At 36.8% G+C, this 20,473-nt stretch overlaps 1 protein-coding gene across 1 annotated transcript; it reads right to left on the bottom strand.

The window, feature by feature from the left end:
* Positions 1-12,411: 12,411 nt before the first annotated feature.
* NKX2-5 (NK2 homeobox 5) lies at positions 12,412-16,607 on the bottom strand. Its single transcript, XM_072150654.1, has 2 exons — positions 16,176-16,607; positions 12,412-14,342 (listed from the first exon to the last, which is right to left on the bottom strand). The coding sequence occupies exons 1-2, from the start codon at positions 16,471-16,473 to the stop codon at positions 13,738-13,740; spliced, it is 903 nt and encodes a 300-aa protein (XP_072006755.1). The 5' UTR covers positions 16,474-16,607; the 3' UTR covers positions 12,412-13,737.
* Between the last annotated feature and the right edge of the window lie 3,866 nt (positions 16,608-20,473).

Genomic DNA, 20,473 nt, shown 5'->3' with positions numbered 1-20,473 from the left:
CACAGCACCGCTGGAGACACAGGAACACGGAAGAACACTGGTAACGGTGGAGACACAGGAACACGGAGGAACACAGGTAAGGCTGGAGACACAGGAACGCGGAGGAACACTGGTAATGCTGGAGACACAGGGACACAGAGGGCTTTCTCTTCACAGGAATAGCAGCTTGAAAATCTGGCAAGGGTCACAGGAAGGGGCAGAAACTTATTGTAGGCCTGTGCCAATTATCGGTGTTCCGAGCCTTTAAATCTTTGTGAGCCGGCGTGCTGGCCCTTTAAATCTTTGTGGCCCGGCGTGTGTGCCCTAGGAGACAGGGACGCGCATGCCGAGCCGCGGGAGTCAGAAAGACCGCGGCTGGAGCCAGGGGAGGTAAGTTCTGCCAGGCTCCGGGGGCACACGCAGGGACACGGGTGCGCCTACGATCTGAGACAGCCAATTGAGCATCTCTGGAGAGACTTGGAAATGGCTGTCCACTTACCTTCACCATCCAACCTAAGGAAACTGGAAAGGATCTGCAAGGAAAAATGGCAGAGGATCCCCAAATCCATGTGTGAAAAACCTGCTTCATCATTCCCAAGAAGACTCATGGCTGTACTAGCTCAAAAAGTGCTTCTACTCAATACTGAGCAGAGGATCTGAATACTTATTTTTATTTATCAGAATATGACCATGCGATAATTCAGTTTTTCTTGTTTAATCAATTAGCAAAAATATCTATATTTCTCTCAGATGGGGTGCAGAGTGTACACAATGAATAAAAAAAGACCTTTTGTGATCTTACCAATTGGCTGCAATGAAATAAAGAGTGAAAAATGTAAAGGGGTCTGCATGCTTTCCGTACCCACTGTATATACAAACACATCTTTGCTCTAAGGACATAACATTTTGAAGTTAATATTAATATTTTCTACATAACACCAGGATAAATCTATAATAACAGAGGATGAAGTCACGTTCAAGCCATCAGGTTGTCTAGTGTTCAAAATCCAAAATGTTTTGCGATTCATTCATTTTTTTCCACCTCTTGTTGGCTATTTCACCTTTTCCATTCCATTCCACGTGAGGAAACTTACACCCCCTTTGTGTACCTCTCAAAAATGTTTCAATACTGCCAACATATTAAGAGATGTAGTACTTTTAACAGCTGATAAATGTGTCCTTATGCGTGCTATAAGCGGGCCAATGGTACAGCCCACATACTGTTTACAGCATGTAGTGAAAGCTATCAAATATACAACATATGTTGAATTGCAATTAATATAGGACTTGGTGTTGTATACTTTGATGATGACATAAGAAGAATATTGAATTGTAGTGCATATAAATGTTATAGTCTTACATTAAAATATGTTTTCTGCTTTTTACTATACTGTGTATAGCTGAAGCAGTGTAGAAGTTGTATATTAGAACAGAGTATATGCTGGTTTGTGCGGTAGTGTGCTCTCTGTACTCTATTGCATGTTCTGGCCCTCAATATTACATTAGTCTGTTGCCTTTTCGGCTTTCATTCGACAAAGAGAAATGTATGAATTAAATCCAAGGTAGTGGAAACCTATGACTTAATAATAATAAACTTTATATATATAGCGCCATCAAATTCTGCATCACCTTACAAATCATAGGGGACATATACAAATATAATATTACATTACAAACTACAAACATTCATATGGAACAATAGGAGTGAGGGCCCTGCTCCCAAGAGCTTACAGACTGAGGATGAAGGGGGTTACGCAAGAAGTACAAAAGCTTGTATAATGGTCCAGCCATTATTTAAAAGGGAACAGTATAAAATAATTTAATAAATAAAATATTCTGCTGCTTGAACCAGCCATCAGTCACGATCTCAGAGCCTAGTTCTTGGTATATATCTTGTGTTTGCCAAATAACAGACAGGAGATAGGACATAGGATGGATTAGTACAGGGAGAGGTGACATTTCATGCAGTTAGTGAGTGTGATAGGCTTGCATTTGCATTTGCATTTGAAACTTTGGAGGATGGGTATTAGTCTGATAATCTGGGGAAGGGCATTCTAGAGATACTGGTGCAGCTCGGGAGAAGTCCTGGAGACGTGCATGAGAGGTTCAAATTATGCAAGAGATTAATCTAATATCACTGGCAGATCGAAGAGCACGGGCTGGGCGATAGACTGAGACAAGAGATAGACTTGTGAAATATCCACTTGAACAAATAATTTATTTGACAGGATCCACACAACCAGGGGCAGTTAAGATGTCTTCTAGCCAAGCAAGGGACACTTACTGCACATATACTGATACCACTCTCAGTGATAGTTAATGAGGCACAATCGACAAAAATTAATAATAGACAACTAATGTATTAAATATGACACTGTAATACTTTATGAAGTAAAGGCAGTTGCAATAAAACAATAAGTGCACATACAAGGTATATACTGTATAGCAAATAGATGGCAGAGGTAGTTACAATAGATTCCAAATTCCGGAAAGACCAGACCAGATTAGCCTATTCTTCCTCATCCAATGGTTTCTTTTTTGCACAATCTCTGCATTGGTATAGAAGTTGATAGGCCTAATGTTCCATTCAAAGGAAAGGATTGTCTCTGATTTCAACATACCTTAGGAGCTCTCTTATTAGTAGTAAGGTCAGGTCAGGGTGGCCGTATCCCTTTCCCCCAGGGCTTCCTTCTCTAAAAAATGAAGGGGATAAAATGACCTAAGTTTGTACTATATTTCCTAGGTCAAGAGATGTGTATGGTCAGATACGCCCTCCTTTCCCTAGATGGGTGATCATGGTGTAGTGCACCTGATCAAGGGAGGAGGCCCCATCATCTTTTATTTCTCATGGAACCTGAGCACCTGTAGTAAAATAATATTGCTGGAAAATATAATAAAAACATTGATACTAATAACAATAATACCATAGTAGTAAGTGACACATTGAAAATCTTCCCCTTGAAATGTACAAGTCACATATACAAGATTTTTATGACTTATTTATGAGTTTAGTGTTTTGTCAGTGACTGCGATAAACTCATGTCACTTTACTTTGGCTATGTCAAGTCATGTCTTCTTGACCTTTGGTTAAGTTGTAAAACCACACAATGGGAACATTCCCCAGCATAACAAAGGAGCAGCATGGACTTGTCTGCAGGAGAATTGATTTGGAATCAGTAAAGTTCTATCTCGCATCACTGTCCCTAGAGTCGGTCGGTATCTATGGTAAGGAAGGTGTTACAGACAAGCTCTTTGGGTGAGTGTTAGTGACAGGAAAGAAGCTACAGTTCCCTGACGGCTTCTCATCCTGTGTCCCAGGGACACAGCCATGCTGTCTCCTGCTCTGTTTACTGATGGGGCAGATAGTAGGGCAAGGAGCTGCTACAGGACTCTCTAATTGCGTTATCAACAACTGATAACATCTCAAACACTTAGAGGATGTTTTGACTGAATGTGAATTACAATGTTTGTTGTTTCTCACTCCAATAATTGACATTTGATAGTGACTACTGTAATACTTAAGGGTAATTAAAGTCAGCGCCTTTTTTATCCTAGGTGAATCTCCTGGTCCTCTTCACTTAGCTCCTGGGAAACTTCCTTTTACTTAACAAGTCCCTCGCCACAGTCCTCCATACACTTTCTGCACAATACCCTACATCTAGACCTCTTTTTTTTAAATGGGCCATTGGAAAGGTTAAACAGCAAGAGGTTACACATCATGCTCTGATAAAATGCTCTGAATAAAATTGCCAGCATCCCTCAGATATCATCCCATAAGAATAAGCTTACATTTCCTATGCTAAAAAAATTAGAACAAATCTTAGTTTTTGAAAAAAATAAAGCATAAAATGACAAGGATTGTAGGTGTAAAGATGTTCTAAAAAGGGATTTTTTAAAATTAGTTACTCTGCTCGTTCATGAAAGATTGTTTGATTTTTTATTAAAGTATAGATACATTGTTGCTTAATTTGTTTATATTATTTATCAAAGTATAGCAATATTTTAAATTGACATCACATGAATATGTTTGATAGAAAAAAGAACCAGTGGTGTGCATACTTACAGATCACTTTTATAATTTTATTGCCAGTGTAGAAGGCCAAATCTGTATCCTTTTTCAATGGTTGGCATAATTAAAGAGCAGAGATTATGGGGTTAAATGTGTAATCATTGGTATTTAATCCCTTAGTCTATAATAAGAATCCTATGACTCTACTTTTACTGACTTAAATATTTCAGTTTCTGCTCAGAGCCTTTGACATATCATATTTTTATTATTGCTACCATAGCTCTGAGTGATCTCCGGAGCATGTTAAGTGAATTCCGGTTCCTTGAAGATAGTGGCCTTTGGGGATTTGTTGTACCTCAGACCTACCTCCGAAAGTGACAGTAGCAGGTATTATGGAGAAGTTGCTGAATGCACTGGGTGGACATTAAGATCTTCATAAAGGGAGGCTGCTATTAAGGAAGCTCGAAATAAGTTATAAGAAAGCTTAAAAAGGTTTTCCCACCAAACAAGTTAGGCCCTATCCTGTGGTGGTGTCCTGATTAGTGGGAGTCTCAGTGATGAGACCCCAACAGATCACAAGAATGTGGGTCCATACTCAGCTCCATTAGCTCCATAGAGATGAACGGGGCAACCCTGCTATACCCGACAGCCTGCTCCTCTCATTTTGGGGAGCAACAAGCGGTTCGACAGCAGTACATCGCATCCCCCGTTCTTCACTGAGCCCCCCACCGATCAGCAAGCCCTATCCTGTAGGCCTAACTTGTTTCATGGGAAAACCGCTTTAAGCACTAAAGGAGGAATTCAGAAATACATTTACTTACCCGTTCCTTGGAGGTCACAGAAAGTGCATTATCCGACGACAATGCACTGTTCCTCAGTTCACTAAGATTGTGAGCGCCAATATCCTGCATGTGTCGCTTCCCCGATCAGGTCCAACAGAGTTCACTTTCTTCTTCCTGGGGCATGTAAGCGCATTGTCTTGCGACACAATTTAAAAGTTATATCCTGCACTCAGTCCAAATCAGTCGTATTGTCAGACGGCACGCTCCCCGATTTCAGTCGCATGGAAGCCAGCACAGCTGCAGCACAATCCGATCGTGTGCGACACAATCCCAGCGCAGACACCTGTTAAATACCTGTCACAGCCGTGCAAAACGCTCAAAAGTCCAACGAAAGTGCGATCGTAGACCCGTAGTTAATAAGCCCCATAAGTCTTCAATCTATCCTAATATTTTATTTGGTTTCACATCTTTTGAGGTGTATTTTAAAATTTTTTAAATGGGGCATATTTTCTTTTAACTTTACATTGTGCCAATTCTCTAAGACTTCATAAACATTAAGGAATAAATTGACAACTGGATGTTACTACAGTATGTCCTGACACAGTCTGTCACTGGCAGCTTGTAAAGCTGGTGGTACACACTGAGATTATAGAGAAGAAGGTCCAGAATTTCATATTTCATGTCAAATACATACTTTTTTTTTAAAATTTTCTAATTTCCTATATAAGGATCAATACAAGTCATTTTAAACCATATTACATCAATATTTTCCCCACAACCTTATGTTGTGTCCACTATTAGCTAAGAATTCTGCTCTGAAATTGGCTTTTGTCTCTCCATCCCGGAGGCCTGGTGCAGTTGTTGATAAATGTCATCATCAGATTGTCCTCCTAAGAACGGACAACTGGAACATTAATTACAGCAGCAAAACATTCCTTGATCCCTAGTGCGGTAGCTGGAATCACTGGAATCATATAAATGGTCATCGTGGGATATAGCTACAGGCCACATGTGAAGAAAGTATACAACATTGACATGTGCTTGTTTATATGACCATACTTATACATAAAGAAGAGCAGCCATGATAAAAGGGACAAACATATATGTACATTGAATACATCTAGCTATTTTCTTTATATAGACTTAACAATGTAATCAAAATTCACACCCAGATTATTTTGCCAACTTATAAATAAAAGTATATACATAGATGCCTGCCATAAGTATATGTTGTCTTAATGGATGTGATGTCACTACTTTGGGATAAGGAGAAACCACAACCCAACCCTTAAAGGGAACCTGTCACCAGGAGACCCATTTTTAGCACTCCACCAGTCCCCACAGAGCATAGTACATACATAAAGTGTTTTTGTATAAGAAATAGGTTTTACAGAAAAAAAGATATGTTATATTGTACCTTTCATTAGCATCTGCTGCGTGACTAGGCAGTTGCCTAATGGGGGGGGGGCTGGAAAGGAGCAGTTCCCCCCCCACACCCTTGGGAAACATGTCACCTTTTCAAATATATGAATAACTCCCCACACTCGGGATTGGCTGTAGAGGAGCAGGGGGCGTCGCTAAGCCCAGTGATGGGTGTTTTCATATATTAGAAAAGGTCACATGGAGAAGCTGTTCCCAAAGGGTGGGGGGGAACTGCTCCTTTCCAGTCCCTCCCATTTGGCAACTTCCTAGTCACACAGCAGATGCTAATGAAAGGTACAATATAATATATCTTTTTTTCTGTATAACCAATTTTTAATACAAAAACACTTTGGCAGCGTATGTACTATGCTCTGTGGGGACTGGGGGAGAGCTAAAAATGGCTCTCCTGGTGACAGGTTCCCTTTAAGTTTCTTTGTCAACCGCGGGTCAGATATAGGCATACAGGATGCTGTAGCTTCACAACACATTAGTCGGACTGTGCGCCACATTTATTACTGACGTGCGCCACATTTATTACTACCACTGTACGCCACATTTATTAGTGCTGTACGCCACATTTATTACTTCTGTATGCCACATTTATTACTTCCGTACGCCAAATTTATTACTGACGCGACCGCATTTATTACAAACATGCACCACAATTCGGTCTGTGCCACAATTCCCCAGCATGAACAAAGTGCACCAAAAATACAATGGTGCACACTTCCCGAGCGGTGCAAGGACACCAGATTAATGAAGACCATGTCCCAGTTTTGATGATATTTTTATGTGTTGAAGACATGTATATAAGTGCAGGCCCTTCTCAGGAGCAGCAACAAACACCAACTATATGATATTTGGATAAACAGGATAGATGACAAAAAAATGAATCTATGATAAAGCACAGAATGAAGGTAAAATTTACCATTAACATTACGCGACCTTCAAACATTTGGTAGCATTTAGATTGTACCATGTGGAAATGGCTGAAAACACTTCTAGGATTAGTCTCAATAGAAATGTTCAGTAATGAATGACTATCTTTTGTTATCTATGTAATATGGGTAAATAACCTAATCTAATTGCTAATGTGCTGCTATAGGTGCTGTATATCTGCTGCTAAAATGTGCATAAGATTTTGTAGTCAGATTAAAGCATCTATATTCTTATTGTGTAACTTGTGTGAGATTGTGCTATTTCTTTAGAGAATAAACCATACTGTATATGCTATACTCTGATCACTTTCTTTAGTTCACCTGAGGTCAACATTACATTGGATGCTAATGTAATACAGTGCCTGGGGCTGAACAGGCTCATAGACGGGGAGGGGATGTATATTATTTGGTCTTGGTTCTAAAATGATCATAGGGTTATGATCTGGGATTCACTATTACTAAAGGGGGCTTGAATATGTTTATTATGTCTGGTCTGAGGTTTTCTATATTATTGTAGGGGTCTGGTCTAAGATCTAATATTTATATAAAGGGTTAAATATCTACAGAGTGTGTGTTCTGATTTTGGCTATGTATTAATATAGGTGTCCTATCTTTCTACGGAATATGACACCGTGCGCTGTGTATTTCTATGGAGAGGGGTGGAGGTAAGCAGGGCTCATCCCCTGCTTCTCTCCCTGGCCCCGATGTATGCCCGCCGCGCGGGCATACATTGTTTGCATGTAGCCTAACATTAAGGTAATAATAGTGGCTGGAGGGACAAACACATTTTCGTTCTTTTTTTATTTATATTTTTTATTTTATGTCCCTCAATTTTCAGAATAGACCAATAGGAACTTTATTTTTACATTTTAATTTTCTGCTGTAACTGGGGTTGCTGTGCATCACATTATGTGATCACTAGGATGCATAAAGACAGTTCACATGCTGTTGCATCTATTGTTTGCACTGCGATTCATGGAGAATATAGGAAGACACAAGTGGAAAATACCACTTCTGGCTTATGTCCAGGGTGCCTTTCCTTGTGCGGTCCGGAACCTGCCACATTCCTCAATTTAAACATGAACACTGAACCTCCTTTTAAACTATAAGATGATGATGATAAAGATAAAGCTATAGTTTGCTCTCTCCAGATTTCTCATAGATTTAGAATGGACCAGCTGTGTGCATGCTCAAGCTCCCTATCCTTAGGATCATAAGGACCTCCAGTGATGGCCATCTATCAGGTGTTCTTAAAAAAATGCCTATGCCAATAGCCTATGCTGTGCTGATTTTAAAAATTCCTTTGAAATCATTTCAGTAGTTTTATAAGTTTATTCACATTGCCTGGCTCCCTGCTGGCAGCTGCATCCCCCTCCCCTGCTCTATGCACATGACAGGAAGTGGAGAGGGGTGAGGGAGTTGAATGGCTGTGGAGGAGAGGAGACTGACTCAGGGACTCATAGGCTGCAGCTGCCCCCTCCCCAGGGACTCACCACATGCTGCTGGCAGGGAACCAGGTAATGTGAATTAAACTTATATGAACTCCTGAATTGATTCCGAATTCTGGCGAAGACATTTTTATAATCAGCATAGCAAAGGCTACTGAAACCTGTCACCAGCTAAAAATGACATTCCTGGTGACAGGTTAAAGGGTTAAAGCAATAAGTGCTGACTTCCAGGGGGGCCTGAATCTGTAGCAGAGCCTTACCTGCCATGTTCCTCTAATGTGTCTTCTTATTGGGCAAAGAATCTATTGATCCATCACCTGAATATGACTGTGCCCCCATCTACACCCCTGCTTGCTGTCATATATGAAGGTTAGACATAACCTGGTTAGATGTTAGCCTTCAATCTAAACTTTTATGCATAATGTTCCCATTTAGACTTTGTCCTAGTTCTATTTGTATGACCTACTTATAAAGGATTTCTTCTACGTTTAACACCTCTCTGTCATGTCAGCACTATCTTGCTGGCATACTTAAGAGATCATCCTGTACTTCTTGAACTTCTGTTTTCAAGGGCCTATCAATTTCATTATTGAAAATAGTAGCAAATAAAACTTCAACAAAACCAGAAGGAAACTTTTTTATTCAGAAACAGGAAAATCACCCACAAACCAACTGTAAGATGCAAATAATTTAAAGGGGTTGTAAAGGGCTTTAAAAAAAAAGCCCTAAGCACCACCTTAATCAGCTCCTTTGGCTCTTTGTTTACAGGGGCATGGAAGCTTTTCTTCAACTGCTTCTGGGAACCTGGCAACCCCATAGGTACGGGTGGGCATGCCAAGTGCCCGGAAGTTGAGCTTCCATGCCCCTGTAAAAAAAAATTGACCTGTAACGAACCAGAGGAGGTCAGTAAAGCTTTTTTTTTTTCAAAAAGCCCTCCCCAGCCCTTCTGCTAATTTTCTCTTAATAGTCGAACAACCCCTTTAATAATGTGCTGAACTATAAAACCATGCATGGAATATGAACACTACAGACACTGGGGGGCATATATTAAGAACTGAGTTCATATTGTGCTTTGCTCTGGCACAGCATGTGTCAAATTTATAATGTGGAACTGGGCTCATATTATAATAGACAGCATGGTCTCATGAGGCCTCGCAACAATCAATTGCAGCAGGGGGCTGGAGTTGGTTTTAACCATATTACATGCTAGTCTTGAAAGTCTTGAAAGATCGTAATATTTTTTTTTAAATGCCCCCCCCCCCCTCTTTTTCCCTGCCTTGACAAGCGTCTTTCATTGGAAGTGTTGAGGGAGGTAAAAAAAATCAATTTGTACAATTATGCACAAATGGAGCAAAAAAGATGCCCCCTTCCCATTTTCCATATTCCAGCATCTAATGAAGCTGTGTGACAGGGGACGGACGGAAGCTGTTTGATTGGAGCTTCCGTGCCCTGTGGAGAGACACATGGCGTGGGACACCGGCGTGGACCACGGAAGTACATGTTTATTTTTTTTCAGTGCCCTTCCCCCCAGTCACATAACTTTTTTTATGGCTCTCTCTGGAAGAGACAAGTGCACCGCCGGTACTTTGCGCCACATTCTATCCAGTCCGTCAGAGGACACCCATTCCCAATAAAGGAGAGCATCCTAGAGGTTGGACCTGCATCTATCATTGATTTATCCTGTGTATATGTCATAATCTAGGAGGGATAACCCCATTAAGTTATAAGTTGGAAGAGAATACCCCCAAGGGTCTATGGTGTATTACTATAATTTTGAATGCTTTCATATCAGAAATCTGTTATAAATCTGCTATAAAGTAATAGGAGGTGCAAAGTTAGACAAGAGAGTTTTTACCACATCATTCAGCATTTCATAAGCCCTGATTGTACATTATATGGCAAATGTATGTAGTACATTATGCAGTCAGTGTATTTACTAGATAAATTCAGGGCCATTACTACTGAAACAAGTGCCGTACAAATGACAATATAAATACATGATCCAAAATCTGTCTAGTGCTCGCCATTAACACACCAAAACACCAGAGGCTCATGTGACAGCAAAAGTCAATTTGAGAAAAACCAGATTCAAAGAAAAAAAAAACTTGCATAGCAGGTTACATGGTGAGCTCTTCACTCATGACCCCTGAAGGCCAAAGCAGGTCATAGGTCACTTGTTGATATCCCAAGTAAGCAAGGAGAGAATAATGCTACCATTACCGAAAACATGTAAGGATAGTAGACGTCACAGTAAATATATTGTACATGGAACATCATCCATAGCCCTCACGCACATGAATGCTGTTCTTGTCCATGTGCTATCCGTTAATTCAAGAAATTCATGTCTATGGGCTCATGCACACGGCTGTGGTTTACATGACTCTGTCACCCAACTGCAGTCTTTTCTGCAGTCCATCCATGACACATGGGCTCACAGATCCATTTTTGAGTCCATATGATGCACATGTGCAGAGAATATTAGGGGTAGGGTCGTAGGACAACATGTTATATATTACCTGCATATTTGCAGCACTGCAAATCTGCAGCATAATACAGTTGCATTGTGGAATATGGGATTGATAACAATCCCATACACACAATGTAGAAAAAATCAGCCAACGTATCGGAAATAAGCCGATTGCTGCTGGTTTCTGATGCTTGCAGAATGGCAGCAGGATTACTAAATCCGACATCCCATAATTTGTGCGCAGATACTCTTACAATGATCTAAAGAGACTTTTACTATACATATTATTCTCTGAATATAAGTAAGGATTTAAATAGTTGTTCAGTATTATTCCTTATATCTAGATGTGATTTAAGAAAGGCTCACTGTTTGGAGCCGAAACGCTGCTCTTTCACATGGAATAAATTCACTAAGGTAATTTTCACTACAACCTGGTGTGCTGCCTTTTTTTCCTTTGTCTATATAATTGAAGGACCTGATGCCCGGCCCTCTTAGGCGTGCACCCACTTTTTATTTTTGTTTACCCATTTTCTGTTTTGATAGTTCTGCTTGGATCTTTTCTTACTGTAGATGTGATTTAAGCTTTATTTCTAGATATACCTTCTAGCAGTGAAAAGGTCATGTATAATCATACAAATGTGTAAATATTAAGAATTTGCACAATTCTCTCAAGTTATATTTTGCACATTTTTTGCTGGATTTTGTATACTCTATTACACATTTCGTCTTCAAAACTGTTTGGAATAATATAAGAATTGCTGCAAAATAGTTTTTAGTTGCTTTACTACCATCCATCTATACTGTTCATATTATTTGGCAGCTGCTTATTTTTGAGGCAGGGGCGGGTGTGAAATGATGTAGCAGTTTAAAAATCTTTTTTTTTTCAGTTAAGCAATGCCTGTTCACAGACCCAAAATAAAGACACCCAAAACAGCACCGAAACAAAATGTATGAAGTCGAATATCTTTAAAAATCATTGCTGCAAACATTTTATGTGAATTATTCAAATTCTGCTTGCAAAAAAGAAAAATATACAAATACTCAAAAGTTTTTTTTCTGATCCATGTCCATTAATATGCATGTTTTCATTACTGTGTATGGTGTGTATGTATGCTAATTTCTGATTATATGGAATCCAAGCTCATTTCTTATGCCTCCCAATCAATTTGTTAAACAGCAAATGTAATTTTAATATTGAGAATCACAGCAGAACACAATACAGCAAAATATGTCAAAACTGCTTTCAATTGTTTAAAAGCCATTTTTATAGTAATATGATGAATATGAATTATCTACAAATGGCACCACCTCAATAGTTTACATGGATAGTGCATTCCAAATAGAGCCAAGGAAATCTAGGAAACAGTTAAGTGAACAAAAGGAAATTTTAAAGTAATTTTGCATGTAACTGGCATATTACATTATATATCCATGTTAAAGAATACAACAATATGTAGCACATTAATGCATTCCTTCAAAGTCAGCATTTTAGTTTTGTACAACTTTTCTTAGACCTTATTGTGATTTCCATAAATTAAATGTTAATAAAGTGACCCTGAAAAAAAATATTACTTTTACATACACTGTTTAATCCAAACATTTTCTATTACTTTGCTTAATTTTTTATGTTTTTGCAAAAATCCAATTTGGGCAGTTGTATTTCTATATATGCTTAATATAAATCCATACACAAGTGGCATAAAATAAATGTTTATTCCTCATGTATAATGACCTCAGTGATGATCATTGAGTTAAATTTTTCATGGGAACTTTCCAAGATTTTTAGCTCAGCATTCTAAAAAAAAAATGCAATCTGAATGTATGCAAAATATAACATCCAATAAAATATGTTATGTACACAGAAAACAACGCCTAATGTTAATTAAAGAAAAAAAAAGAAAAATAATTTAATATAACAAAAAACATTATTTACAAAAACTTTCAGATGATTTTTTTCGTTATCAGTATCTACGCACCTACAACCAATGTACCTAATATACAAGTACCTTCCTGCCTGCTCCAGGCCCACTGGTACTAACAGTAACAGACCTGCTGTTCTACCATGACTCCAATTATTGGCTCTGAGTGGTTGTAATACTGACATTTTCTATTTTATAAAATAACCAACATCATTTAAGTTATGTTCTTATTATATTAAATCTATTGTTTATAGCTAAGAAAATTCCTAAATATGTTTGGATCCTGTTTGGATTTTAGAGGCTCATTGGGGACCCTCTGAAGCATAAAACATCACGTACAGTGAACAAACATCTAAAAGACAAAATTTGCCAGGAATTCATTTTCTTTATTTTTAGACTTTTAGAATTGTCCCAGTTATGGTCAGGGCATCCCTCTGGGTGAATGTGTTTATTGCTAACGAATCCTGGGATTAAATAAACCAAATGACACACTTGGATAATCTGTAAATAATCTGTGATGCTAACAACTGAACACTACACAAGATAGAAAGATGTGGATCTTCTGTTGGCTGGTCCTATCCAGCAAGTCCAATTGTTCTTTGTTAATTGACTCCTAATTTCCATTCTCACACCAAGTCACATCAGGGTTATAGTCACATCAATCTTTGGAAGAAGTTGCAGAACAGATTTTTTTTTTTTCAGTGAAGTTTCCAGTCTATATAATCCATGCTGCCATTTTGTTTAGTGCTTTCAGAATGGCTCCTAGCCAAGTTCTACCATGCTCGGATGCCATGGAGTGCAGATACACTGCTTGCTTGCTGAATGGGTGTCTGCACTGTGTTTAAGTCTCCCACACTAAAATTCATGAAGTTATTACCAGTTGAGGTGGGTTGCATGCTTGGCATGGAGGAGTAACTGCAATTGTAACTGCCACTGCAGGCTGGATTACTGTAGTTGGAGTAGGGAGGATAAGTGTTGTAACTGTAAGGGTTAATACTGACATTATATGGGGAGTTGTAAGGAGACGACTCTCCCAAACAGGGTTTGCCATCTCTCACCAGAACCGGTACCGCTATCCTCCTTGGGGGTGGGAGGCCAACCATTTCCAAAGTCTGATCTTGTCTTTGTCTTTTACATTTGTACCTTCTGTTCTGGAACCAGATTTTCACCTGTGTGGATGTGAGCTTCAAAACATTCGCTAAATGGTCTCTCTCAGGGGCTGACAGATATTTCTGCTGTTTAAATCTTCTTTCCAATTCATAGACCTGGGCTTGTGAAAACAGTACTCTAGGCTTCCTTCTTTTTCTTTGTCTTGGTCTGTCTGGGTCTTCCAAGTCCCTCTTATCAGTTTCCAAATTTTTCTGCAAAGAGCAGAGATCTGTAAAAAGAAAAGGGAAGGTTATCTATCTTCCATTGCATATCTATATATGTATCTTATCTATCTATCTATCTATCTATCTATCTATCTATCTATTTATCTATCTATCTATCCATCCCATATCTATCTATTTCTAATTCTAAGTTGTTTGTTGCATGGACCTTCAGTTCTGTTTGTTCAACAAAACAAATATCTCCCTTTTTAGCACTCCTCTTAAAAATACATACTTTAGTATATTACCATGTAACACAAGATAAGAAAAAAAATAAACATGAAATTTATTTTGAAACTCTCCCTAAAGCAATCTCACAATGCGTTTTGTACTTATTAATTAATTATTTTTTTTTTACAGATGGTTTAACCAAATGAGTACCCAATGTTCTTTTTGAATCCTGAAAATAAACAGAGTTAATAAAAACTGCCCTTACTGGATGCAGCATTAGGTTTTATTCCATACAAAATAATGAATCTGAGCCAAATTTCTATTCCATTACTCGTGTATAATCCTGAATGTTTTTTTTGGATCCAATCTCTCTCTCTCTCTTTCTCTCTATAACGTAATATTAAAAAATCAAAAAACAACAAAGAAAACAAATCAACAAATCCTAACTAAGAGGATGCAGAGTGATGTTTTTTGTCATCCATAAACATATCTAGAATCTGTTCAATTACTTATTAATGTATTCATTTGTTGCAAACTATAAAATAAACAAGAGTAAAGTTTAAAAAGTATATATATATATATATATATATATATATATATATATATATATATTCCCTATTATTTTGCACACCTTTGTTATGCTAGTATAATGTACAATAATGTTCTTATAATAATAATTAACTAATAATACTTAGAATAAATATAGTGAGAAAAATATCTTCAAAACTGACAGTGAATAAGTTATGCACATTTAGTGAAAATTTGTTTAAAGATTTATCCATTTCTAATAATCATTAGTAAATGTGCAGTATCACTTGTGTAGAATTCTGCTATTTTTTGTTTATTTTACGACTGTTCAATAATAATATTTATAATAATGAAGAAATGAAAGAAGCAAACACTACTTGTACTCGATTATTACAACGTGTTAAAATATTATTTTATTATTATTACAGCTATTACATTAAATAACAATACTTGGAGCACAACATTTAGCAAAAGAAAAAGTAGCAGTAGTAATAGCATAATAATAATAATAATAATAATTAATAATAATAATAATTAGAACTATAATTTTAAAAATCGGGTTTTAAAAATTATATTTGTTTTTCAGGTTTATTTGTATTATTATTTTTAATTCTTAGTTTAAAGTAGTCGTAATATTAATCATTTTGGTAGAAATATAATCTCATACACCACATAAATATACAATTCCTTACCGTTAGTGTAGATAAGGTGTTCTACATCAAGATACAATAGAAACCTTAGTAGTGTTTGCTTAGATATTTCCAGATCTGTAATGTTGATAGATTTTATTGTTTTTTTATATTGTTTTTTACAAATACTTCCCCTATAAAAAAGCTCTTAACATTTGGGCTACATTGTTGGTGAAATGAAATCATCGTGGATGACATGAAATACAACTACAGCACAGAAATAGTTAAAGATTGTTAGTGAAATGCAGATAGTTCTTATGTTTCGTGATGATTTAACACATTATAAACGATAACACAATGCAAGTAATAGATGTTATGGAGGGGATTTTATGTAGTCTGGTTTACTATTATGTGACCATTTACAGAAAAGTTTTATGTGCCCAGTCCTCGATCAGGTGGCACCAGTGCCCCCACCCTCCTCCTAACCACACATGATCACATTCCCCTTCTTACCTTTCTTGTCTTCTTTGTGCTCCTTAGTGGAATCCATTTCCATGTAATTTTTGACAAAGAAGGATCCAGGGAAAGGAGAGGACCCCTTAGTACTATCCCTCTGAGATAGGTCCTCTGTGAGCTCAGAAAGACAAGGGGTCCCTCGATAGGACTCTTGTTTGAAGCTGGAGAGCATACATGAAGAGGTGTCCAGCCTGGGGGAGATGTCCATGGCAGAGAGGCCACTCTGATGCTGCTCTAAGTTCAGAATGTCTTTGACAGAAAATGGAGTAGAAGTCATGGGGCTGGCAAACATCATGGCACCAACATCAACACCAAATACAGACTCATGTACCCTCCCCAGACCTGAGAAGAAGAGAGGGGCGAAACAAGATCCTCTTAGAAGCAGCTCATTCCAAGCAGCAGTCCTCACCTAGTAAGTGCTGGCCAGGCTGGGGCATCACTCTCCATAAGGCAGGAGGAGGAGGAGGGCTAGCTGCAGCAGCCAGGGGCAGCCTCTCATTGGCCAGACCTGTCCTGCTGACGTCATGTCCCTCACATATAGCTCACCTAATATAGGCATCCAGCAAAACACATCCAATACTTTTAAAGGGGCTGATATATATCTCCATTAAAGTTTAGTTTTCAGAACAGAAGTGCATCTTGTATCCTTTTCAGTATTCCTGCCATATTATCTTATTTTTATTATTATTCATAACAATGGAATTTATCCTTTTGTGTATTTGATGACTACATTACAGTTATATACTATTAACTTTGTAACGAATATTGTGTCATTTAGCTTTTAGGCTTATGTATATCCCTTCTTTTTGCTGTAATATAATCTGTAATGTAATTTTATGTATTCACAAATGTTTAACAATCTAGGGAAAGCTGTTTTTATATAACTTATATATTCTTTAATATTTTGTTTGGATGCTACTTATACAACGGCTTTATATTGCAGTGAACTGGCACAGATCTACTTTTAATACTATAATAACTGCACTAGTATAGTAATAGGTAGAAAAGAATCGAATATTTTATTAAGATATTATTACCTAAGTTTGACACAATGTTATAATAATTATAAGATAACATGTTTTTATTTTAATGTGGCAGCGACATGGTTAGTACCAAGTTCAAGAACTGTATAGGAACTAGTAATAGTAAACATAGGCTGTACTAGTACCCAAGACATATTACATCATTAGAAATGAAATTACACTTCTGCATGTGCCTGGAAGTAACTTTCAGAAACAAATAGAGATTGTTCAAATGAATTCATGTTATAAACTGAGGAGTGGATTATATAGGTATGTGCAGATATAGGACAGATAATAGATGTAGATATAGATGTATAGTCAGATAAATAGATAGTGGCATATATATATATATATATATATATATATATATATATGTTGTTATATAATTATACTGTTGCATACTATACTAAATATACATATCATTTTATAAGAAATAATTGGCATTAGCAATTGCACTATTATATAGCGTTAATTACAGCTGGATACATCTACTGGCCAGTGATGTGGCTACTATTATAGTCAGGTTTATTATCTCAGCCAGAGCCTCCTGTAAAGTGGTAACATCCGTTTCAATTAAAATTCTTGCGGAAAATGGATGATAATGCCCTGTAGTATTTGTTAGTGAATCAGGTTCCCTGTCATAGCTGAGGCTGACACCTTAATAGATGAGTGTGGACAGACGCCTGAAATATGGCTATTTAATGGGCAAATGCAGCCATTATAGCACCTTTCAGCATTACCAGTGCCACAAGACATAACCTCCCTGGAATATTAGTCTAATGCTTCATATATTGTACAGTAAAGTTTATGTTTATAGATATGATGTAATATGATTTTTGTATATTATATGTATTTTGGCTATTTTTCAAATATTGTGCACTTATTATGTGTCTATTAGGAATTACTGTGCTTTATGCTATCTGCTTCTTTTGTTATGCGATGTTATATATCTACAGCATCATCTACTGTGCATTTAGTCTTTGTTATATTTTCTGCGATATCTATAATGTAGTATTTTGTACCTTGCATGTCATTTATATAAGGGTTCTATAATGTGGTATATAAAACGATGTGGTGTTTTGCATTTATTACTATATTATCATTCTATATTTATTCACTGTGTATTTTTTTTTATAACTTATGTGTTTGATAGTATTTACACTTTTTGTATGCACAAATCTATTTCATACAAAGTGGGGTTAATTTATGGTGTTCACGTATTTTTATATATCTATATAGCATTGTTGCAAATTAACAATTAAGTGGCAGGGATTCATTATGAAGTATTATATATTTTTATGTATTTCGTATATACTGTTAAGTATGAAGTCTGTTTTATATAATGCATTTATTATATCAGTAGAAATATGCATTATGTTAAGAAAATAAATCTCCAATAAACGCAACTATATCGGATATTCAGTCTAGATCTTTGTACAACTGTGAATGACAGATCTTGTATTTTTCAGTGAAGGCATCCAACACCATCCATGATCCTTCAGATCTCATGTATCATATGATATGTATCATACTCCTATCACATTTGCGCAGTTTCTATAACAACATATCATAGCAATTCGAAAAACACAAGATCCTTCCAATACTGTATTATAGACACGATTGACCTTAAACCTGATTAGTAATGTCCAAGCACAGACCTGATGTGATGGCTTCTAGAAACCTTCATCATAGACTACTGTACCAGTCAAATGGGGATTGGCACAGCAGAAAACGGTCTGGTCTGGTGCAGCAGCCTCAGCTATTCTAGGGGAGCATTGTATTATTGACTATACTAGTTCCATAATAGTGAATGAAGAGCACTGAGCTGATTTTTAGGATAATTTTAGGATAATTTTTTTAGGATAAAGGATAATTTTACTACTAATACTCATTCAGCATATGATAATGTGGTGTCCTCCATGCAATGAGTATTGTATAAATATAGAAGTCTGCTTCTGTGATGTGTTCTTCACACATCTGACTGTTATAAATCATTGCAGATCTCCAGCTATCCTCAACATTGCTTACATAGATCCTATCAGACACCTATAAATAACCCACTGCATTACATCATCATGGAAATGAATCATATGTATATCACTAGACTGAATAAAAATGGTTACTGACATTCAACTCACTTTCTCTTATATATTACAAACCTATACATCAGTCCCAAATTCACTCACAGTCCCACTCACATTAGCCACTGCACCTAGTGGGGATCACAAATATTTCTATCTATCTAGTTTAATCTCTCTATCTATCCTTATCTATCTCTATCTATTATCATCTATCTTTATGTCTGTCTATTTATTGTTATCTATCTATCTATCTATCTATCTATCTATCTATCTATCTATCTATCTATCTATTTATCCTTATCTATCTCTATCTATTATCATCTATCTATCTATTTATCTATCATCTATCTATCTATCTATCTATCTATCTATCTATCTATCCATCTATTTTTATCTCTATCCTTATCTATCCCAATCTATTATCATGTATCTATTCTATCTATCTATCTATCTATCTATCTATCTATCTATCTATCTATCTATCTATCTATCTATCTATATCTATAATATTTATATTATCATCTGTCTGTCTATTTATTGTTATCTATTTCTATCCATTTCCATTTATCTATCTATGCAAGTCTCATTTCACACTACCATTCATTACCACAGTTAAAAAAGTAAAGAGCGGAGGTCTACCGGAGCTTTAAAATATCAAATAAAAATCTCCTTGATATCAATGTAAATGTCATGTAATTTTATGTCATCTGTTTTGGTCAGTTTGGCATGGTTCCCTCATCCATGTGTTTTTTCATTTTTCAAATGGAGGAAAAGTACTGCAGCCTCATCATTTTTTATATAAAAAAAAAAACAAAACAAATGGATAACGGATCCCTGCCTATATGGAGCATAACGATGGCATAAAATTTACATTACTTTTTTAATGGAGGTAAGGACCCAAAGTACATTTCAGCTCTCTTTTTCCTCTCTTTCTCTATCTGTATCACATGACCATTATAAAATATTGAGAATTCAGAATTTTTTAGTTCCCTAATGCCCAGTTCATGTCTGATTTCTGTTGGTTATTACAAAAAAAGAAAGAAGGGAAAGATTCACCTTCTAACAACAGGGCTAATCCTAGTGTGAATGTATAGGCATTATAGGCTAAAATCAGGCCAGGCCTAAGACTGTGGGGCACATTTACTAAGATTGCCGGAAACTTCACTAAAAGTGCTCTGCCTGTGTTTAGTGC

Source organism: Engystomops pustulosus, chromosome 4 (assembly GCF_040894005.1).
Source record: "Engystomops pustulosus chromosome 4, aEngPut4.maternal, whole genome shotgun sequence".
Taxonomy (NCBI): domain Eukaryota; kingdom Metazoa; phylum Chordata; class Amphibia; order Anura; family Leptodactylidae; genus Engystomops; species Engystomops pustulosus.
The sequence above is the reverse complement of the archived record's forward strand: the minus strand, read 5'-3'. Positions and strand labels throughout refer to the sequence as shown.

Excerpts from the sequence above, each read along its gene's own strand:
- NKX2-5 (XM_072150654.1), bottom strand. The coding sequence starts at position 16,473 with ATGATGTTTGCCAGCCCCATGACTTCTACTCCATTTTCTGTCAAAGAC. Across the intron at positions 14,343-16,175 it reads GCACAAAGAAGACAAGAAAG|ATCTCTGCTCTTTGCAGAAA; the intron begins GTAAGAAGGGGA and ends TTCTTTTTACAG.